Source organism: Nomascus leucogenys, chromosome 11, assembly GCF_006542625.1.
Source record: "Nomascus leucogenys isolate Asia chromosome 11, Asia_NLE_v1, whole genome shotgun sequence".
Lineage (NCBI taxonomy): Eukaryota > Metazoa > Chordata > Mammalia > Primates > Hylobatidae > Nomascus > Nomascus leucogenys.
This window is the reverse complement of record NC_044391.1, coordinates 57,604,916-57,627,762: the sequence shown is the minus strand read 5'-3', so window position 1 is coordinate 57,627,762 and position 22,847 is coordinate 57,604,916. Positions and strand designations below refer to the sequence as shown.

Genomic DNA, 22,847 nt, shown 5'->3' with positions numbered 1-22,847 from the left:
GGGGTAACCTTCGGAGGGGGGCCGCACAAAGCCCTATTGTGGCTCGGGGATGCTGCCACAGAGTGGCTTTTGTTCTTCGGCTAACTCCGTGGCGGGCACGACTGATTGCAGGCCCGGGGCAGGGGGCGGGTTACGTGCCAGGCCCAGTCTGCCCGCCGGGAGCCGCACCACCGCCCGACTGGGGCCGCGCAGGAGTCCGCGCTGCAACCGCGGTGCCGGCGCTCGGGTCGCATCACTGCCCTGACCAGGCTCAGTTGGTGCAGTCCAGAAAGGGCCAGGGTAGAAACCAGTGAGTCTTCCCAGCTCTGCAGAAAGCACTGCACTCCCAAAAACTGAACACCGCTGGAGGATTTGACCAAGAAACAATTTTGTTTTGTGTTTTGTTTTGAGATGGAGTCTCGCTCTGCCGCCCACGCTGGAGTGCAGTGGCGCGATCTCAGCTCACTGCAACCTCCGCCTCCCAGGTTCCAGCGATTCTCCTGCCTCAGCCTCCCAATCAGCTGGGATTACAGGCACCTGCCACCACGCCCGGCAGATTTTTGTATTTTTAGTAGAGACAGGGTTTCATCATGTTAGCGAGGATGTTCTCGAACTCCTGACCTCAGGTGATCCGCCCTTCTGGGCCTCCCGAAGTGCTGGGATTACATGCGTGAGCCACCACTCCTGGCTGATAAACTATTTTACCGCGAGCATAGGTAAGCAAACGTGCACAATAGAATATTCGCCCATGAGTAGTCCCCAATTTGCTAAGGAAAAAAAACCATTGGCTCTCGCTTCGCCCTTCCTCTTCTCCTTTTCTCACCAGGACAAAATTTCAAATCCAACTTTTATTTATTAAATTAAAAAAAAAAAGACTCCACAAAGGGCATGATCCCTTCTATTCCACAATGTTCTCTCCCCAAGCTCCAGCGGCTTTAACCCTTTAACTTGGGGCCTTGAGACAGCAAGGGACAGAAAAGGAGGATCCAAAGTTACAGGAAAGGCACGAAGCGGCTTTAAAAGTCACTGGAGGTGGAGATGGGAGCATCCGAAGTCCCAGGGTGGGGGTTCGTGGATGCACCCCCAGATCAGCTTGGGGGCCTCTGTCCTCCTAGCTCTGTAAGTTCTTTCTCAGGGCTTCTAGACACCAGATCTAGCATAGTGCCTTGCACAGAGTAGGCACTCAATACATACTTGGTTTATTTGAATCTGATCCCAGAGAAAGCCTTCCCCACCCATTCTTCAGGAGGTGCACCCCCAAACCAATGTCCTCCTGTTAGATGGGCTTCCCCAAAGAGCACGTCTAAGATGGCAGCTGCAAGCTCTCCATAACCATGGCAACAGGGGATTAACCTGATGGGGTCATGGTGTCTAAGGGGAGGGGCAGTGGAGGAATCTGCTCTGGGGTCAAGGAAGATGGGGTACATTCCCGTCCTTCTCCCCTCCATAAGACTTAAGGTTTCACAGCTTCTGGCTGGGGCTGGAGATATTAGGGATCCCCCTAATCAAAAGATACCCCATCAACTCTTTAGCAGAGATCTAGCTAACCCAATTTGTAGAGACTTCATTACAAGAGAAACCAACCCTATCAACTGAGATTCTGATGATAGACATTCTATTAACAAGATCTTCTCCACTAACATTTTGTCTATACAGAGATGCATTTGACTAGAATTTCCTTAGCAGAAATGGATCCACTTCCCTCCCCAGCTCACTCTACCTGACCCGTCATCATAACTTACATAAATAGAATTATTACTATTCATTACTCCTGGTACATAGGGGTTAAATATACAGGCCTGGGGGCAGCCTCCCTGACCCTGGGGTCACCCCATCTTTGGGATCAGATCCCCACTGGTCTGCCCCCTCTTGGCACCCTGCCTCTGGCCAGGTCACTAACCCCAATACCCCTAACCATGGTCCCTGATGAAGAGGCCACCAGGGGGCAATAAATTATCATTATCATTGTGTTTGTAAAAAGGAAAAAGAGTTCTGGAGAATGGAAAGCAATGGTGTAAGAAGTTGGGAAGACTGAAGGCTGGAGGCTGAGGGACAGCAGTAAATAAGCTTGAGAAGCAGAAAAGGTACATGTCAAGGAGTGAGTTGGAGAAATAGTGTTGGAAGCCCAGATAGAAAGTGTGTTGGTGTGGCAGGGCCAGAGTCTAGGAAGCCGGAGTGCAGGAATCAGGCACAAGGGGAGGGCCTGAGATGAGAGTTTGCAGAAAGCCAGTCTCATGGTGAAGAGAGAACGTGAGCTGAGGAGGCATGCAAAGAGATACCCAAGCCCAGAATGGCCAGGAGGGAGACAGAGGGAGAGAGCCCTGAAGGATGGCATGCATGGGGTAAAGAGAGTGATTGGCAAGCAGTGGTCTAGAGAGCCAAGAGAGACTGGCAGGGCAGCCCTGGGGTGGGAGACCTTCCACCCGGCTCAGATCTCCAGCAAGTTGCTCTGCTCGGGGCTGCCTCCAGGGGCTTTCTCTGGGGTTGCTGGCGAGGCAGAAGGTCGGGGCGTCTGACTGGCCTCCTCTTCCCCCGTGCTGCGGCCTTCCCCCAGCTCCTTGGGGCCACTGGGAGGGGGACCCGGGCCTGGTTCTCCGTGGGTGCGCTGGTGTTTGCTCAGGTGGTCGCTTCGGGTAAAGCGCTTGGAGCAGAGCAGGCAGGTGAACTTCTTCTCCCGGGTATGAGTGCGCACGTGACGCTCCAGCTCATCCGAACGAGTGAACCTTTTGCCGCAGAAGAGCCAGTTGCAGACGAAGGGCCTCTCGCCTGTGTGCCAGCGCAAGTGGGCCTTCAGGTGCGAAGCCTTGCCATACACCTTGCCGCAGCCAGGGATGTGGCAGCTGTGGATGGGCTTCTTCCGCAGCCCAGCCGCTGCTGCTCCCAGCCGCTCTAGCTCCTGGCAATTAGGGCAGTCGCAGGAGGAGCGCCCTGCCCCACTGCCCCCATATCCACCACTGCCCCCGGTGCTTGCACCCCGTGGGGGTTTGGCTCCACCACTCCCCTCCAGCTGCCCACTATTTCCCACTGGCTTGGGTTTATAGACATCTTGGGGCAAGACATGCTGGGGCCCTGGTTGCAAGAGGTGGGGAGCTGGGTAGGGGGCTGGATTAAGGGGAGCAAAGTCGGATGGGTAGGTGGGCAGCTGGGGGTTCAGTGGAGGTTGAGCTGGACCTGTGGGCAGTGTCCCTTGCAGCCCATCACCCTGGCCCTGCCCACCACCTAGCCAGTTGCCTCCAGGGTGCATATCCCACCATGGAGTAGGAGCGTTGCCTGGGCCTGGTGAAATGCCTGCATGGATGCCTGCCTTGTACCAGGAGCCATAGGGGTGTGTCATGTCCAGAGAGGTGTAGACACTGGGCAGACAGTCAGAAGAGCTGTGCCCCTTGGGCACTAGTAGCCCAGGGTCCTGGGTGCCCGTGGGCCCAGGGAATGAGTGGGAAAAGGGAGGGTAGTCATTGGCATAGCCTGAGGTGGGTGCTGGAGGACTGCCTGCAGGTGAAAGGAGCCCATTAGTGCTTGTAAAGGGGGCTGGATAAGCATCCCCCATGGTTTTGGAGGCTGAAAAGTCACTGCCCACAGAGTACGGCTTCTTTGTGCCTGCTTTGCCCAGAGTTGTTGAGTCCCGCAGAGGGCTGGAGCCACCAAATTTGCTGCACGCTGCCGTCAGCATGGCCAGAGGACTGGAGCCATAGTGAACTTCCTCCTGTGGAAAGAGGGACGCACTGCTTAGGGAGAGGGGAGGAGAAGTGCAGAATGAAGGGCAACACTTTAGGACTGAGACCTAGAGACATCCACAACAGAACAGAGGGGTCAGGGAAGAGTTGAAGAGGGTGGAGAATTACAGGTAAAAGAGGTTAGACAGTGAGAACTGGACCTCAGGGCAGACTCACATGGAGTCATGGGAAGAAGAACAGAGGCCCAAGACTGCAGCTCAGTATCCCAACCCAGGAGGCAGGAAGCAGAGCTCATTCTGGAGTTGCTAGGGGTGTACTAGGGGCCTCCAAGGAACAGGAGGTTCTTTTTCTTTCTTTTTTTTTTTTTTTGAGATGGAATCTTGCTGTTGTTGCTCAGGTTGGAGTGCAGTGGTGTGACCTCGGCTCACTGCAACCTCCGCCTCCCGGGTTCAGGAGATTCCCCTGCCTCAGCCTCCTGAGTAGTTGGGATTACAGGCACCCACCACCACACCTGGCTAATTTTTTTGTATTTTTAGTAGAAATGGGTTTTTGCTATGTTGACCAGACTCCTGACCTCAGGTGATCCGCCCACCTTGGCCTCCCAAAGTGCTGGAATTACAGGCATGAGCCACTGCACCCGGCCTTTTTATTTAAAAAAAAAAAAAAAAAAATTATTTTTTGAGACAAAGTCTTGTTCTGTCACCCAGGCTGGAGTGCAGTGGCCCAATGTCAGCTCACTGCAAACTTTGCCTCCCAGGTTCAAGCAATTCTCCTGCCTCAGCCTCCCGCATAGCTGGGATTACAGCCGCACGCCACCACACTATTTTGCATTTTTAGTACAGACCCGGTTTCACCATGTTGACCAGGCTGGTCCTGAACTGATGACCTCAAGTGACCCAAAACTCCTGACCTCAACTTCCCAAAGTGTTGAGATTACAGGTGTGAGCCACCGCACCCAGCCAAAAAAATATTTTTAGAGACAGGGTCTCGCTCTGTCTCCCAAGCCGGATGGAGTGCAGTAGCACCATTACAGCTCACTGTAGCCTCAAACTTCTTTCTGGGCTCCAAGCGATCCTCCACCCTCAGCCTTCAGAGTAGTTAGGACTACAGGCACATGCCAGGGGCTCTTTTTAAATGGCCGTGAGAAGAACTGGGGATAGAGACAGCAGCTAGGTGAAGTGAGAATTAGGGATCCTGACCATTGGAAGTAGGTTTGGAGCAGACCGAGGCCATGGTCAGGGCCTTGGAGAGGAAAGATGAGGCTCAAAGTACAATGTAGGGAGAAGGTCAAAGTATTAGGGGACTATATTTGCTCCCATGACAGATTTTCCCAGCTTCATCCCATACCCCATATTCCATTTCCTGTCACTGCTTCAGCTCCTGACTAAGGCAGTGGTCTTGTCTCCCTGAGGTCCAATCCTCATGTCCCTGGTAAGGAATCTCTTGGCAGAGACTCCGGCTGGGGAGCAAGAGGAAGTGATGGTGGAGACACTGGGACATTGAGAGGGAACAGGGCTGCCGCCAAGCCCGAACTGTGGCTGAGACAAGAATGCCTTTCAAGCAGGCAGTGAGCACCTCCTGCTTTGTGGTGCCAGCTGGTACCCCTTTGAGAGGGCTGGAAGAGCCCAAAGGCGTCATACCCTTCCAAGGCAAGGAATGGGGTGACTAAGATACTGGCCTACAGCCACACTGCTTCATGCCTCAGTGTCCCCTAACATGTAGTCCTTCTAGCACCGTGAATGAAGGAAGACATGGATGTAGTGCATGGGAGTCTTTTAGAAATGCAAGGATATCTTCTAGCTGGGCGCGGTGGCTCACGCCTGTAATCCCAGCACCTTGGGAAGCCAAGGTGGGTGGATCACTAGGTCAGGAGTTCAAAACCAGCCTGGCCAAGATGGTGAAACCCCATCTCTACTAAAAATACAAAAAAATTATCTGGGTGTGGTGGCGGGCACCTGTAATCCCAGCTATTCGGGAGGCTGAGGCAGAGAATTGCTTGAACCTGGGAGGTGGAGGTTGCAGTGAGCCGAGATGGTGCCACTGCACTCCAGCCTAGGCTACAGAGCAAGACTCCATCTCAAAAAAAAAAAAAGAAATGCAAAGGTATCTTCTTAATGCCCACCATGCTGCTGCTACCAGGCCAAACCACTCTCAAGATCTTCACCTCTCGCCGGGCGCGGTGGCTCATGCCTGTAATCCCAGCACTTTGGGAGGCCGAGGTGGGCGGATCACCTGAGGTCGGGAGTTCGAGACCAGCCTGGCCAACATGGAGAAACCCTGTCTCTACTAAAAATACAAAATTAGCCAGGCATGGTGGCGCATGCCTGTAATCCCAGTTACCCGGAAGGCTGAGGCAGAAGAATAGCTTGAACCTGGGAGGTGGAGGTTGCAGTGAGCAGAGATCGTGCCATTGCACTCCAGCCTGGGCAACAAGAGCGAAACTCTGTCCAAAAAAAAAAAAAAAAGATCTTCACCTCTCAGGAACTCATGGTTCCTGATGGTGCCTCTCCCTGGGTGAGGCATCCAAGGAGGAAATGCCCTACAGCATCCTTGGCTGGCATAGACGGTCATTCATTGCTGGGAATCCCACCAAAAAAGATGCCCTCAAGATCTACCCCTATACAGTTATATGGGTATGAAAGGGCTAGAAGAACAGTTTTGAGGATTGAGTTCTTCATAAACTGATATGCCTGATCCTTTCCCAGTAAAGCTGAGAAAAGAACTCAAGAATCCAGAGTTCTCACACCTGCCTGGTAGCTCTTAGCATGTAGTATGTGTACGATGCCAATCCGAGAGGTGGGCCTGGGGCCCTGGAGTTGCAATGAGGCATGCGTGCAGTCCCCACTCCTGCGCGCTGCTCCCCAAGTGCAAACCTGCTGCTCCTCCTGCGCAGTTGCCTCTCTCTAAGGTCCCGTTGACTCCCAAACTGAGCCACCAAAAGCTTTCTCCAGTCTAACCACAGTGAACACTCATGGTTCCACCTAGTCAGGGTTTCCCGGGAACCCCTGATCTTCCAAGCAGCGGGTGAGCTATGGCAGGGTAGCTGATGGGGAGGAGTCAAATCCTAGCAGAAAGAAGAGGTAGAAACATGGAGTTCAAAGCAGAGAGGCAGATACCCAGAGACATGGGGCACAAAGGACCTGCGTAGGGTGAGGGATTGACAAAAAAGACCCATAGCAATGGGGAAAGGAGGACCTGAGAGGAAAAACTGGCGTTGAATAGCAGAAATAGCTGTAATTCCAGTGCTTTGGGAGGCCAAGTTGGGGAGGGTTGCTTGAGGCCAGGAGTTTGAGACCAGCCTGGGCAACATAGTGAGACCCCATTTCTATAACAGATTTTAAAATTAGCTGGGTTTGGTAGTGCATGCCTGTAGTCCCAGCTCCTCCGGAGGCTGAGATGGGAAGATCACTTGAGCTCAGTAGTTAGAGGCTGCAGTGAGCTATGACTGTGCCGGTGCACTCCAGCCTGGGCAACACAGCAAGACCCTGTCTCAAAAACAACAGCAACAACAAAAAAGAGGCAGAAATAGGCAGGGACCTAAAAGAGCAGAAAGGTAAAAAGACACAAACTAAGAAGGAGAGATGATGGAAAAGAGACTGGGCTAGAAAAGCAAAGGAAAGCAGAGAAGAAAAGAAAGGAGCGGAAAAAAGAAAAGGGGGAGGAGGAGGAAGAAGGCAGCCTTCCTACCTAAGAGAAAACCACCATGGTGCTGGGCCCCAAAAAACCCCCAGACCAGGCCACTCCTCCCTTCTTCTCCCCCCTGACCGCCCCCTCTCCCTCTGCCCAGCCCGGCTCCGATGGTTTCCCTGCGGTCGGTTTATTTTTAAAAACGCCGACGCCGTCCCCCGCCCGGCCCTCACACTGCGGCCACAGGGGCCTCAGCCAAGCCCAAGGACCCCACCCAGCTGTGGGGAGGGAAGGAGGGGTAAAAGAAGGCAGCCAGCCCCAGGCCAACAGGAGACCCCAGCCCTGGGGAGTGGAGGCCCAGAGGGCCCTCGAGGGCAGGGAAGGGAGAGCGAGGAACCAGACCCACTCAGAATGCTCTGGGGGCTACGGGCTGACCATGTGGCTAAGTTTCACCACAGCCTCAGTTTCCTTCTCCTGCTGATTGTTTTCTCCTGAGAACTTGGGGAAAGAGTACTGGTTAAGAATTCTAAGCATGTGTCCCCATACCTGATCAAATGTGTTCCCTTTCCAGGGCCCAGCAGTCCCACCTTCGAGTTGTTCCCTCCCGACCTCCACCCCACCACCCTTAAAACAAAACAAACAGAATTAAAGTACTGAAGTGGGAGTGTTTGGAAAAAGAACAAGATAGGAGCTGTCCCAACTCTCCCACCCAGATGTGGAGCAGGGGAGGGGGACCCCCTCCTCCCAGGGAGCTCGTGGTGCAGTGCCCAGCCTGGCCTCCCAGTGGAAGTGCTCACTAGACATCTCAGGGCTGACTGGCCTTAGGTTCGGAGCAGTCAAGGTCCCATTTTCCAGTTCTCAACTTTCTCAGCCTTCTCCCAAGTTTCTTCCTTCCCCCAGCTTCCCAATTCTCCTTTCCCACCTAGGCCCCCAACCATTTCTTCCCCCTCCCTGTTCCCCTGAATCTCACTTGGCCGAGGTGAGCCCCCCATCAAGCAGCAGCTGCATCCCTCTCTGAACCCCACGTTCTTCCCACTGCCAGATAGCACACCCATACAAGGCAGAGGGGTTCCTGGGGAGGTGGGGAGGAAGTTGAGGGCCCAGGTACCCAAAAACTAGGTGCAAGTGGTCAAGGGACAGGAGGGACTGGTGTGCCTTTGTGTTGCAGGCATCTCCAGCTCACAGGAGTGAGCAGACATGAAAGTCTAGCTTCCACGACACTCTCCTTTCGCCATGCACTATCCCAATCCCATGTCTTTCCAGCAGGCCTCTGGGCCAGTCCCTCCCAAGCCACCAGCGCCACGTTGGCAACACTGGCATGATGCCCACGCCCACTGACACTGTCCCTGCCCTGGGTGGACCCAGGATTTCCATGCATCTTATTCCTCAAGACCACAGTGTTTCAATGATGGCTCAAAATAGAGTCTGTTGGGGAGGTGGCAGGACGACAGTCTGCCCCCATTGCAGCTACGGGTAGACCTCTGGCTGGATACAGAGTGTGACAAGGGACGTGGTGTCCATCTGGTTGGCTTGCATGCTATTCCCCCAAACTCAGCCACAAACTCACTATCTCACAGCCTTGTGCACACACCATTTATCACTTGGACTCACAGCACTCAGATGGCCCAGCTTACACACACACACACACACACTCTCAGAGCCTATGGCACACTCGACTGCACCCTAACGATTACACTCAGGCCAATGAACACAGGTGTTAAAAGACTCCTGCCCCATCTCACAAACACACACCTCTCCCACAGGTTGAGTGAGTTGGCTTCCTGTTTGGCCCAGCAACCCTGGGCCTGAGCTAGGGCACTGGGAAGAGAGATGTGGGACCCAAGAATAGGGAAGAGTCAAGGCTACTGAAGGGGACTGACTTTCGGGGAGGGCCCTCTGGCCCTAAATTCCTGCAGAGAGACCCAGAAAGCAGGACAGAGATGGTGACAGAGGAACAGTGTCAGAGACCCAGAAGCAGGGAGGAGTCTGGCCCTGAGTGGCTGTGAGCCCTCCCTTCCCAACTCTGTGCCTTGGGTCCCCCAGAAGCCACAGTAGAGTCAGAAATTTCTCAAGACCCCAAACGCTGACCCCAGTAGTACCCCAATTCCCTTTGTCCCCAGCGCCAGAGGCAAGGGATGCTGGGGTCCCAGCCCGGAGGGGAAGTGGCCCAGTCCGCCCTGGAGCCTCCCACTCCCAAAATAGAGCTGAGTTTGTCTTTGGCTGAAAGCTAAATATTTGTGAGCCGGGCAAGCGGCCTCAGACCCCATCCCTCCTCCTTGGTTCCCTCTCAGGCCTGGGCTCAGTTCCCCTGGTCAGCCCCCCCACATGCACAGGCTGGCCTCCTCCTTTCTCTCATAGCCTACCTCCTCTCCTCCACACACCAGCTCACAGGCCCAGCCCCCTCCCCACACAACCAGGCAAGATCCTGCCTGGGCTACCAGTCCCAGGAGACAGGACCCCTAAAGAGCTATACCCAGTTGCTGCTCTGTGCCCACTCAGTCAGTCCTCTCTGCCTTGTATCTCTGCTGCCAGCTTATGTATTTCCCACCCCTCTCTCCTCACTCCCCCTCACCCCCTCCCCCCTCCCCCTCCTTTCTCCATCGCTTTTCCACTCCTCACAGTCAGTGTGCTTAGCTGACCTTAAGTAGGGGGTCCATACCTTCTTCTGACCTAATCTCCTCTCACCCTCTTTTCATTGCCCTCTGACCCCTGGCCCTATTCTTCCCTCCCTTTTCTCCTGCCCTCTGCTTCCCCTTTCTCGGACCCCACTCCTCTCTCCTCATCAGAAGGACCCCTGGAATTGACAAGCACCACAGCTACTATCTATGTGAGTTGGAGGAGGTGGGTGGGCAAGGACTAGGACCATTAAGGTTGTGGCTGGTTTCATGGGGGGAAGAGGGGACAGTTACCTCAAGCAGGGAGGACGCCATCCTGAGGCTGGGGAACGGGTCCCAAGGAGCCAGGCAGATGGAGAGAGCTGAGCCAGGGGGAGAGAGAGAAAAGGGAAGGGGAGGGAGAATGGGAGAATGGGAGAGAAGAGATCTAAAGTTAGAAGGGACCGGGGTGGGGGGTGGGGGGCTGCTCTCTGTCTGTAGGGATCCACCCTCTAATTACAGCTTTCCCAGCGGAGAAGGCTCCAGATCCAATGAGGAGGGTGAGAGAGGGAGGCAGAGGGTCCAAATTTCCTGCTCCATTTGCTGAGCTCCCCAAAGAAGGGATCAGGGAGGGAGAGGAGAAAAAGGGGCACCCATGGAAGGGGTGGGAAGCAGGAAGAGGGGAGAGCAACACGGGCAAGTTGTCAGGGCTTCCTCGGGGGACTGCTGAGGGGAGAGGTTAAAGGGATGGTGGGCCCCGGTGTCCTACACGCGGCAGCAGTCCCATAGGCATCTGTGGGCACCCCTCCCAGAGCTCCCCAGTGTCATGTACCTGGGGGAACCTGGGGCTGGCTGTCCCGAGTCTCTCCTCTCTGGAGGTCTGGCAGGGAGAGTGCAGGCAACGGGTGGCCTGAGGGTGCTGGGAGGGATCCGCTCTCTCCCAGGCCAGCTCCACTCCTGTTCCACTCAGGCTCCGGTCCTACAGTCCTACTCTGACTGCAGAGTCCTTGCTGCTGCTCGGCGGCTGCTGCTTCTGCTACTGCTGCTGCCTAGGCTGCTGCCGCCCGCCGCTGCTGAGGGAAGGAACAGGAGGGAAAAGGAACAAACCCCAAACCACTAATTAGAGATCCAGGGGGGGGATGGGGGGTTGGGGACGACACTCACACAGAGAGACTGGAACGCACTGACATACACACTCATGGCCAAACACAGGGGTGATGCATGCACACGTACACACAGTACCACTCACACGGGTACAGTCACTATCATGAATGAACACAGACGGACACACGCAAATGCACACAGTGACGCACTGGAGGGACACGCACCACACCCGCCCCAGCTGACCATGGAGAGGCTTGCTTCCCCAGTCACCCACCTGCCTCTAGATCAGGAGAGCAGTGTGTACGTGCCCCTGTGTGTGTGTACGTGCCCGTGCCCGTGTGTGTGTGTGTGTGTGTGTGTGTGTGTGTGTGTGTGTGTGTGTGTTGTGTGAAGAGGCATGGAAGGTTCTGAGGTGGAGGTTTCTGCTGCCTAAACTTTTAGTGTCACTGAGGTTGGTTCCAGAGCAAGGCCTGGAGGAAGGGTTGAAGAGTTGGGGAAGGCTTGGTATTGGCTTGGGGTCCCTCAGTCTTCCTCCCAGTGCCTCAGTTTCACTTTTTGGAGGTGATACCTAGGCCTACCTCACTTTGTGGGGCAGAACCTGGGTCTTCTGATGAAGAGAAAATTGAAGACAAGCAGGAGTGAGGGTGGCAGTAGAAGGTCATTGGGTCAACTCATTCATGCCGACACCTAACCTCTTTGGATTATTTCCCCCAAAAAGAAATGTCCTAACCTCCATCATTCCTTGTCAGTTACCATCCCTGGGTAACCAAGTTACCATCTCTTAGAGACCATGGGTTTAATCTCTATCCTTTGGTGGACAGTTCTCCAGAGTGATCTGACTTTCCTGGGAACTCCCGGTTTCCTTTCTCATTGCCATGCATCAATTCCCTCTTCCACAGAAAGAACTGAAGTTAGAACTTAATAAGGACTTCCCAACTTTGACTTCCCATCAAAATAGGAAATAAGAGAAGGAAGGTCAGCCAGGTTAGGAGGGAAACTCAAAAAGGCTATTACCTGAAACCTGGACCATGGGCCCTGAGGTGTTTATGGGAGAGAGGACTGGGCAGCTAAGTGGTGGAACCAGCAGCTCTCCCACAGGGGGGCTTAGCCCGCTGGGGTTGTTTTGCAGGTTATTCCTTAACACACACTTTTTCCTCTCCCAGCTCTGCCTGTCAGGGGAATAAAGCCCCATCCTTTATCCTTTCCACTCTCCTCACTCCACAACACCATCCCCTCACTTTCTCGGAGTGCCCACTTCCTTGCTCCTTTTGCTCTCCCAGATCTCCAAAGAAAAAGCTGGGAGGTGGCAGGAGCAGATGGAGGTCCACGGAGGGTTGCACAGCAGTTTCGCCAGCAGGCAAGCACCAATTTCAGGGTAGGGCCCAGGAGTTCTGGATTCTAGCCCCATGATTTGATTTACCCCAAGGAACTCTGGGAACCCAAGGTTTAGGGGAAGGGTTTGGGAACCCTTCCTGATAGACAAAGAGAAAGCAGCAAAAGAAGAAACAGAGCAAATGAAACAGTCCAAGAGATATCACCAGGTATAAGAAAGAGAGAGGAAACAGGAAAACAGAAGACCAGATGTGTGGCTTTAAACAACGACAACAACAACAAAACAGAGCAGGAAAGAAACTAAAAAGATAAGAAAACAGGCCCAGAGGAACAAAGATGGGGAGACAATGGCTTGGGAAGGACAGAGAAAATAGCCTGAGGCATAGCCAGGTCCAGAGGAGGAGGAGGAGGAGGAGGAAGAGGGTTGTGTTGCCAGGCAGGTGGGGGGGTGGGGATGGAGTATAAATAGCACATAATTGTGTCCGATGATTACACGGGCCACCCCACCCGTCTGCCTGAGAGGAAGTGTCCGTGGTGGGGTGTCCCTGTGACCTCGCGGTCTCCCCCTTGTGGGGGGAGTCTGAGACTGAGGTGCCAGATGGATTTCCGGGGCCCCGAACTGAGAAGTTGAGAAAGAGAAGCTTTAGAGAAATTCCTGTATCACCAGCAGAAAAGCCCGAGCCCAGTTAGATCAGGCAGGAAAGTGAGGCAGAGAAGGAGAAAGTCTAGATTCTAAAGAAGAGATAGCAGGTGAGGAGGGGGTTGGGACTCAGATTAGATGAGAGAAGAAAGGAAGAAACTGAAGGGGAAAAGGAGGAAGGATGGAAAGATAAATGGACAGACAGGGCTTGGGAGAGTAGTTGGAAGGAAGGGTCACCTTCTCACTCCCCGTGTGGGCTTTAATCCCTAACCCTACCCGGGAAGGGGCAGACGTATTCAAATCCTACGATTGCTTGGGGAAATAAAAAGGAGGAGCAGAGTCCCAGGAAGATGTGAGCCAGTGCCCCTGATGTGTCAAACAGGACACAGAGCCTCTTCCCCACCAGAGATCAGTGCCAAAGATAGGCAGAGGGACTGCCTGAATCCCCCAGCTGCTGCCCTCAGGACCCCCCTGGGTTCTGACTTCTCCACGTCCTTTTTAAAAATAGTCCTGCAGCCCAGCTGAGGCTCTGGTGTTCCTGGGTCCAGCTCCCCAGTCTCCTTCCCAGTGCCCTGAGGGGCTGGGGGCAACAATTGGAAGCCCTAACCAAGGACCTACCTCCACCCTCTCAGGCCTCCCTCAGCCCAGCCTCCCAGGGGGTGGGGCAGCCCAGGCAGAGGCGCCATGTGGCAGGGGCGGGTAGAGGCTGCGGCTCTGGTCCTTCCAGTATAAACCCCCTAGGCATCTGGTTTCTATCCACCACCCCCCACCACCCTGGGGGCCCCTCAGCCTCCGCCCATGGCCACCCAGACGCTGAGCTCCAAGGGATGGATGCCCCAGAGGAAGGGGTGGGATGGTGCCTTTCTGATATCCCAATGCCAGGACTGGGCTGAACCACAGGAACCACTCCCTTCCCACCCTCCCCTAGGAGAATCAGGGTGGGCTTTCTAGGTTAGAGGGGGTTGAATCTGGCACCTGCCTCAGTTCTCCAAATGATTTTGGATCTTTTTGGAAAGATCAGTGGGGTGAAAACAGAATGAAAACTGGGGAGAGTGGGGCCGGGTGCGGTGGCTCACACCAGTAATCCTAGTGCTTTGGGAGGCCAAGGTGGGTGGATCACCTGAGGTCAGGAGTTTGAGAGCAGCCTGGCCAACATGGTGAAACCCTGTCTCTACTAAAAATACAAAAGTTAGCTGAGCGTGGTGACGGGTGCCTGTAATCCCAGCTACTTGGGAGGCTGAGGCAGTAGAATCACTTGAACCCAGGAGGTGGAGATTGCAGTGAGCTGAGATCACACCATTGCACTCCAGCCTGGGCAACAAGAACAAAACTCCGTCTCAAAAAAAAAAAACTGGGGAGAGTAGGAGACCTGTACCCCCTACTCCCAAGGGATGCTACCTCTGTCGTCCACACCATCACCCTCTACCACCTTTCTAGGCTGGGCTGTCTCTAAGAGCCTCGTCCAAAGGGACTCCCAGCTCTTCATTGTTGCTGTTATAGAAGGTTTGACTACCCTAGGGAGAATCACCAGAGAATAGTGAGCAGAGCCCCTTAAACAGAGACTGACACATGCCCTAATACATACCTGATGAGGGACACATTTAGATCTGCATACTTGCACACACACAAGGTGACACACATAATTCATACACATTTGTACTATGCAGGCATCCATATTGACACACACTGATATGTACATATACAGATAATGCTTACCCCAAGACACCCTAACCCCCAATCATAAAAATGCACACACCAGTATATATACATGCATACAGACTCACAGCCACCTAGAATACTCCCCACATGGACTCACAGACTCCCATCAACACACGTATCTACACATGTGGCAAATGTCACATACATATACCCAGGGCTACCATTACAACTTTACAGCCCTGGAGATCTCTGAGGTCTCCTAAGGGGCATTTGGGAACCCCTCTCCCTATAAGGATCTGGGGATAAGGGTGATATGGAGGCCACTGCCAGTCCTGCAAATTGCTGCCTCCAACTCCTACCAGTATAAGAAGCTCCAGTGTACCTTTAGGTACTTTTGATCCAATACTCCACACACACACCAGAGTTCAGAGACCCAGATGGCCCCAGCGAACTCCCTGGCCCTGGGGAACCCCAGCATCCCTACCCCCACCCAGGCCCTTGCTGCTCTGCGGCCCCGCTGACTCATCTCTCCCTCTGTGGAGCTCCCCAACCACAGGGGCCTGGAAGAGAAGCTTGGAAAGTTGCGCTCATGTCCCGGGCCCCTGGTCTGGCCACTACCCGCCCATGCACCCAGCCCAGCCCTCGTCTCCAGTGGATACTCCAGCGACAGAGAACATACAGGGGACAGGAAAGAAGAAGGCACCCAGAGACAGGGAAACAGAAAGACACAGGAGAGACAAAGAGGAAACAACAAATGGTGGGCATACAGACGAGAGACCCTGAGGATCAGCTACTAGTCTGTTGGGTCCTCTAAGAGCAATGGGGCTGATGACCAGGAAAGCTTGCTCTTTGGGTTGAAGGAACATCCATTCATGGCCTCAGGATTTAGAGACTGCCGAGTGCCTTGACCCAGCATTTCTGACACTAGGCTCAGGGTACTTGGGGAAGAGGATCCAATTTTAGCAGGCAAAGCTGAGGACACTGGGTAGAAGGGAAGCTTTCAAGAGGCTGGCAACCTTTGTATAGGACAGCTTGGGAAATGAGCTCCTCACCCCAACAAATATGTACACAAATTTACAGGTATAGACAGACTACAGCTTCCCTCCCTCTCTGCTAGTTCTCCCCATACCCTCTTCCAGCACCAGGGCTACAAGGCAGGACTTCTGGGACTGACTCTGGCTCCCCTCTTCTGTGAGCCTTGGGTTCCTTCACTGACATTGAGCCCTGATATAATTCAGCAGCTTTAGGAGAGGCAGATCAGAATCAGAAACAGAAGTGCCATGGAAGGAGCAGGAAGGAATCTGGATGGCAGGGGACAAAGAGGAAAATGAAAGGAGGAGGAAGACTGGGGTCTGATTCTGAAACAAGGGGACCTGTCCTGGATGCCCGTGTCTAAAATGGGACAACATTGAATTAAGAACCTGGTCATCTCTAGAAAATGACCCTTTGTAAAAACGATACCCTAATCTGATCCATGAAATACACTAGTGTCTTTCATAAGAAGAAGTTGGGGTGATGGGAGTTCTGATCACATCATCCCTAGGAGTGAGGCTGAGCAACTCAAGGGGATGGTCCTTCAAAATCCTAAATACAGGCCAGGTGAGGTGGCTCACACCTGTAATCCCAGCACTTTGGGAGGCCAAGGTGGGTGGATCACCTGAGGTCAGAAGTTCGAGACCAGCCTGGCCAACATGGCAAAACCCTGTCTCAGGCTGGGCGCAGTGGCTCACGCCTGTAATCCCAGCACTTTGGGAGGCTGAGGAGGGCGGATCACGAGGTCAGGAGATCGAGACCATCCTGGCTAACATGGTGAAACCCCGTCTCTACTAAAAATACAAAAAATTAGCCGGGCGTGGTGGTGGGCTCCTGTAGTCCCAGCTACTTGGTAGGCTGAGGCAGGAGAATGGCGTGAACCCGGGAGGTGGAGCTTGCAGTGAGCCGAGATCGCACCACTGCACTCCAGCCTGGGTGACAGAGCAAGACTCCGTCTCAAAAAAAAAAAAAACAAAACTCTGTCTCTACTAAAAATACAAAAATTAGCTGGGTGTGGTGGTGTGTGCCTGTAATCCCAGCTATTCTGGAGGCTGAGGTAGGAGAATCACTTGAACCCAGAAGGCAGAGGTTGCAGTGAGCCAAGATTGTGCCACTGCACTCCAGCCTGGGAGACAAGCGAGACTCCATCTAAAAAAAAAAAAAAAAAAAAAAATCCTAAATACACGTCTCCCCACTTTCTCTGGCCTGCTGCGTTCTTCTTGGGAGCCCAGATTTTTGAGATGTGGAATGAACCTAAAGAACATTTTTTCATTCAACAAATGTTCAGAAAGCACCTACTTTGTGCCAAGCACACTGGGCTAGACTTAGGCATGCAATAACAAGCAAGACAGACCCATCCCTTCACCTCACAAACTAACCAGCAACTAATACAAAAGAGTAGGAAGTATCTCAGTAGAATAAGTACTGGAGGACCGGGCGAGGTGGCTCACGCCTGTAATTCCAGCACTGTAGGAGGCCAAGGTGGGTGGATCATAAGGTCAGGAGTTCGAGACTAGCCTGGCCAAGACGGTGAAACCCCATCTCTACTAAAAATACAAAAAACTTAGCTGTATGTGGTGGCAGATGCCTGTAATCCCTGCTACTTGGGAGGCTGAGGCAGAGAATTGCTTGAACCTGGGAGGCGGGGGTTGCAGTGAGCCAAGATTGTGCCACTGCACCCCAGCCTAGGTGACAGAGAGAGACTCCGTCTCAAAAATAAATAAATAAATAATAAAAATAAAATAAAATAAAAAATAAGTACTGGATGTTATAGGAGACAAAAGAGTAAATCTAAGCCAGTGTTGGGGGGAATTAAGGAAGGCTTCCTGGAAGAGAGGATGACTAAGTAAAGAAACTGAAGGACGAATAAGAGTTATCAAGTAAAAAAAGGAAGAGTGGTGCCAGTGCAGTGGCTCATGCCTGTAATCCCAGCACTTTGGGAGGCTGAGGTGGGTGGATCACCTAAGTCTAGGAGTTCGAGACCAGCCTGGGCAACATGATGAAACCCCATCTCTACAAAAAATACAAAAAAAAAAAAAAACAAAAACATAGTCTGGGTGACAGAACGAGACCTTGTCTGAAAGAAAAGAAAAAGGAAGAGTGTTGTAGGCAGGGAGAAGAGTATATGCAAAGGCTCAGAGGTATGAGGGATTAACAACTTTTGAGAGGCCGGGCACAGTGGCTCACGCTTGTAATCCTAGCACTTTGGGAGGCCGAGGTGGGCGGATCACGAGGTCAGGAGATCGAGACCACGGTGAAACCCCGTCTCTACTAAAAATACAAAAAATTAGCCGGGCATGGTGGCGGGCGTCTGTAGTCCCAGCTACTTGGAGAGGCTGAGGCAGGAGAATGGCGTGAACCCAGGAGGCAGAGCTTGCAGTGAGCTGAGATCGCGCCACTGCACTCCAGCCTGGATGACTGAGCGAGACTCCATCTCAAAAAAAAAAAAAAAACAACTTTTGAGATGCTGAAAATTGAGTGTGATTGCAACACAGAGTGGAGGCTGATGGAGAAGGTCTAATCAGCTATGCAAGGGGCCTAGACTTGATCCAAAGGCAACATATGAGAATACTTGCATATTAGAGAAATGACTGACTTCAGAGAGGAGAATGAAATAAGGGCTTAGAGCCAGGCGGTTCTGCGTAAATCAGGCATTTACAATGGTGCAAGCTTGGGAGAGCTATTAAACCTTTGGGGCCTAAGATTCCTCTCCTGTTGAAAGGGGCAATCTAATATGGTAACCTCCCAGGGTTGTTACAAGGATTAGCAATAATATGTGTAGAGTACTTAGCACAGTGTCTGGCACTTAGTAGTCACTCCATAAATGGTGCCAGTTGGGAGAAGAGCAAAATTGGAGGCAAGGAAACAATCTGTTGCAGCAGTCCAAGCAAGATGTGGGAAGGTGTGGCCTGCAGTAGCAGAGAGGATGAGCAGAAGGCAATGGAGGGGGCCAGCACGGTGGCTCATACCAGCACTTTGAGAGGCCAAGGCGGGCAGATCACTTGAGCCCAGGAGTTTGAGACCAGCCTGGCCAACATGGTGAAACCCCTTCTCTACTAAAAATACAAAAATTGGCTGTGCCAATTTTTGGCACATGCTTGTAATCCCAGCTACTTGGGAGGCTGAGACATGAGAATCGCTTGAGCCTGGGAGGCGGACGTTGCAGTGAGCTGAGATTGTGCCACTGCTCTGCAGCCTGGGTGACAGAGCCAGACTCTGTCTCAAGAAAATAAAAATAAAAAAAATAAGTCGGCCGGGCGCGGCGGCTCACGCTTGTAATCCCAGCACTTTGGGTGGCCGAGGTGGGCGGATCACGAGGTCAGGAGATCGAGACCACGGTGAAACCCCGTCTCTACTAAAAATACAAAAAATTAGCCGGGCGTGGTGGCGGGCGCCTGTAGTCCCAGCTACTCGGAGAGGCTGAGGCAGGAGAATGGCGTGAACCCGGGAGGCGGAGCTTGCAGTGAGCCGAGATTGCGCCACTGCACTCCAGCCTGGGCGACAGAGCGAGACTCCGTCTCAAAAAAAAAGTCAATGGAGGGGTGATATTGAGGATGTGAGGTGGAGAGGACTTGGTGTCCAATCAGATGTGAGGGGTGAGTAGTCACAGATGACTTCCCTTGATCTGTGTGGTGATGTGTGCACTTGCACACAGGACATGCAGGCATTTTAGAGGTATCTACTCAGTTCTGAGAATGGCTCTTGACAGTTGCTGGATCCGGCCAACAGAGTGAAGGGCCAGGGCAGTATCTGAGGACCTGGCCCTCAGTCTCCCAGAAGAACCCCCGCCTCTGCCCTCTGCCCCAATCCCTCCTGAACTATTTCCTTTCCCCCTTTTCACCCATTTCTCCCTCTCCCCACCTTCCATCACCTCCCCTACATAGGAACCCGCTGTAAGTTCTAAGCCTGCCTAGGCCCACTCTTTCCCATCCTTCCTTTTTCCACTGCCTCAGTTAATGAGGGTCCTTGGGACTCAGCTACCAACATTACCACCTCCTCCCCACACAGCCTCAATGGGACGCCCCCCTCTGGATTTCAAAGCGCTGTTCAACGCCCCCCATCCACCCCCACCCCGCGTGGACGTGTGAGGCAAGACGGACGGTTGAAGCTGAGGCAGGATTGGGGGGGTCTTAGCCCCCAGCCAGAGCTGTGGGGGAGATAGGCACTCTCAGACGGGCAGGACAGGTCGTGAGCTCCGGGGCTGCTGGGAGGTCTCTCGCGGCCTAGGCCAGGCTCAGGGCCGCCGGGGATCTCGCCTCCCTCCCGTGCCTCAGTGTCCCGGCGCGGCCGAGGGGCGGGCGGCCGGGGGGCGGGGCGCGGGCGGGGCCGGCCGGGCCAGGCGCCCGGGCAGGAGGCAGCTGCATATCTGCGGTCCCGACCACAATTGCTGGGAGTCGCGTCCCGGAGACTGGCGGCGCTGACTCTGCCCGCTGCGGCCGCCGCGCCGATTAGAGCCCGAGAGGGAGCGCCAGCCCGGGGGAGGGGGCGGCGGCGGGGGAACTCCGGATGCCCCTTCGCCTCCGCCCAGCCAGCGCCCCCCGCTGCCCGGCCCAGTCCTTTCTCAGCCGCCCGAACCCAGGACCGGAGTACTGCCTCTTCCGCCGTAGCTTTCTCGAGGCTGCATCCAAGCTTCTTCCTCTGGATCTTGCAGTGCCCGAGGTCCCGACGGTGCTACATCCAGTTGACCCCCAGCCTGCCAGTCTCTCATGCCCTTTCTCTTCCCCATCAACCCACACAGAGAGGAGTAGGGATCTCAGAGCTCCCCCATTCTCTTTTCCTCTGCTCCCCAACGCACTCTCTAGGCAAAAGCCGTTCCAAGCGAAGAAGGGGGTCAGAGACTCAGAGGATGGGCTTTCCAGGGCCAGAGCACCCCCTGCTGGCTGGCCCGAAGCCCCTACCCCTCCCCCTCCAGCTGTGACCTCCAGCTGTGGTGGCTGGGAAGAGCTGGCCCCTTTGATCTAGGAGCGTGGCAACCCCCTCCAGGCGCCCCATTAACCTCCATTATCCCAATTAGGCAGGCCTCCCAGTCCTGGATCCAAGCTTCAAAGCCCCCTCAGTTGGGAGAAAAGGGAGCTGAATGGTATGCCCCCTGCCTCCCCACCAAGCCACAGCACTTTCAGACAAGACCCAGGTGCTCTGGTCTCCAGCTTGTGTACATGATAGCAGGGCCAGAAGAGGGACCCTCAGGGGCCACCCTCGTCCCAATACTGAAACTTCATTAAAAAGAGAAGCAGATAGGCAAGGGGACCCTCTTTTGCTGGCCCATTTTCCTGCATTCAATGATTTCAGTGACAGCATCCAGGTTCCTGGCTGACCTGAACTTCCCATCAACTTATCCAGCTTTATCCTGTGGAAAGGGGGGCCAAGAGCCAACCCCCTCCTCCCTTAATCCTATCTCAACACTCCCTTCCTCCCTCCCTCCTGGAACAATTTCCGCTGGGGGAGCCAGAGCAGGGCCCAGCACAGTGGCCGCTTCCTGGAACATTTTCCTGTATCCGAAACCGCGGCTCCCTCCCCAGGGACCGGCTGATCAAGGCCAGATGGGAGCAGGGATGGGGGAGGAGGAGAGGGAGCCAGGCTCTCACCATCACCCCCTCCCAACACATAGGCACACCACAAGAGCCCCTGCCCTGACACACAGAGGCTGACACAGACACACACCACATGTCATAGTCACACCATGGGCATTCATGGGGACACATGAACCACAAAGGCCAGGTCTTAGAAGAAGTTAACACACCCATAGATGATCACACTCTTTCTCTACCTGGTCCTCTAAAGGACCCTAGGCCTTCCTTGCAAGATAAGGAGACCTTAGGAATCCAAGAACACTGGCACAGGATAGCAGAAGGACCTCAATTAACAGAGGAGACAGACAGAGACATCTAATGTGCCCTGCCAGACAACACCCACCATCCCATTCCACTTCTAGATGGTGCTCAGGCCTGCTTAACCCATCTCTCCAGGATCCTGGGAACTGGGGTAGAGGAAGGCTGTGGGAGCTTCTTCTCAAGTGCTACCTTCAGAGCACTTTCTAGTTGCTTCCAGATTCTTGGAGAAGATGCACACGATGTCTAGTGGGCTCACTCATGGCAACCAAGGGACAAAGAAAAGGGAAGAATGTGTGCAACTTCAGGGAGCTCTGGGAGCCTAGAGGAGGAAGGAGAACACCAGAATAACTCTGGGAGACAGACAGTAACCCTAGGAATTTTGTGGCCTTCCTGGTGACATACTGCCCCCAGCACTGCTCCTCCTGATCTCTTCTATCTCAGCCTTGGTGATTGAGAAGAAGAGGGTAAGGATTGTGCCCCCATCTCAGCCCATTCTTCAACCATATTATCTTCTGCCCATTACATTTCCAGTACAACACCCTACTTTTTTTTTTTTTTTTTTTTTGAGACGGAGTCTTGCTCTGTCACCCAGGCTGGAGTGCAGTGGCATGATCTCAGCTCACTGCAACCTCTGCCTCCTGGGTTCAAGCGATTCTCCTGCCTCAGCCTCCAGAGTAGGTGGGACTACAGGCATGCGCCACCACTCCTGGCTAATTTTTGTATTTTTAGTACAGATGGGGTTTCACTATGTTGGCCAGGCTGGTCTCAAACTCCTGACCTCAGGTTATCCCCCCACCTTGGCCTCCCAAAGTGCTGGGATTACAGGCGTGAGCCACCACACCTGGACCTGAAGACCCTAATTTTTTTTTTTTTTTTTTGAGACAGAGTCTCGCTCTGTCGCCCAGGCTGGAGTGCAGTGGCGCAATCTCGGCTCACTGCAAGCTCCGCCTCCCGGGTTCACGCCATTCTCCTGCCTCAGCCTCTCCGAGTAGCTGGGACTACAGGTGCCCGCCACCACGCCCGGCTAATTTTTTGTATTTTTAGTAGAGACGGGGTTTCACCGTGGTCTCGATCTCCTGACCTCGTGATCCGCCCACCTCGGCCTCCCAAAGTGCTGGAATTACAAGCGTGAGCCACCACGCCCGGCCATTTTTTTTTTTTTTTTTTTTTTTTTGAGACAGAGTCTTGCTCTGTTGCCCAGGCTGGAGTGCAGTGGCGCGATCTCGGCTCACTGCAAGCTCTGCCTCCTGGGTTCACGCCATTCCCCTGCCTCAGACTCCCGAGTATCTGGGGCTACAGGCACCCGCCAACATGCCCGGCTAATTTTTTGTATTTGTATTATTATTTTTATTATTATTATTATTTTTTTTTTTTT

General features: G+C 53.7%; 1 protein-coding gene across 2 annotated transcripts; it reads right to left on the bottom strand.

The window, feature by feature from the left end:
• Positions 1 to 812: 812 nt before the first annotated feature.
• On the bottom strand, positions 813 to 19,913 carry SP7 (Sp7 transcription factor). 2 transcript variants are annotated; one of them, XM_012510275.1, is made up of 3 exons: positions 19,808 to 19,913; positions 10,707 to 10,944; positions 813 to 3,682 (listed from the first exon to the last, which is right to left on the bottom strand). In XM_012510275.1, the coding sequence occupies exon 3, from the start codon at positions 3,647 to 3,649 to the stop codon at positions 2,408 to 2,410; it is 1,242 nt and encodes a 413-aa protein (XP_012365729.1). In that variant the 5' UTR covers positions 3,650 to 3,682; positions 10,707 to 10,944; positions 19,808 to 19,913; the 3' UTR covers positions 813 to 2,407. The 2 variants fall into 2 exon arrangements, with proteins under 2 accessions (XP_012365729.1, XP_003252109.1); XM_003252061.3 differs by lacking the exon at positions 19,808 to 19,913 and adding an exon at positions 10,190 to 10,257 and having other exon boundaries at positions 10,707 to 10,943.
• Positions 19,914 to 22,847: the final 2,934 nt, after the last annotated feature.

Coding starts and splice junctions, on each gene's coding strand:
- SP7 (XM_003252061.3), bottom strand. CDS start 10,210: ATGGCGTCCTCCCTGCTTGAG. Junction 3,683..10,189: donor TGGCGTCCTCCCTGCTTGAG/GTAACTGTCCCC, acceptor CTCTTTCCACAG/GAGGAAGTTCACTATGGCTC.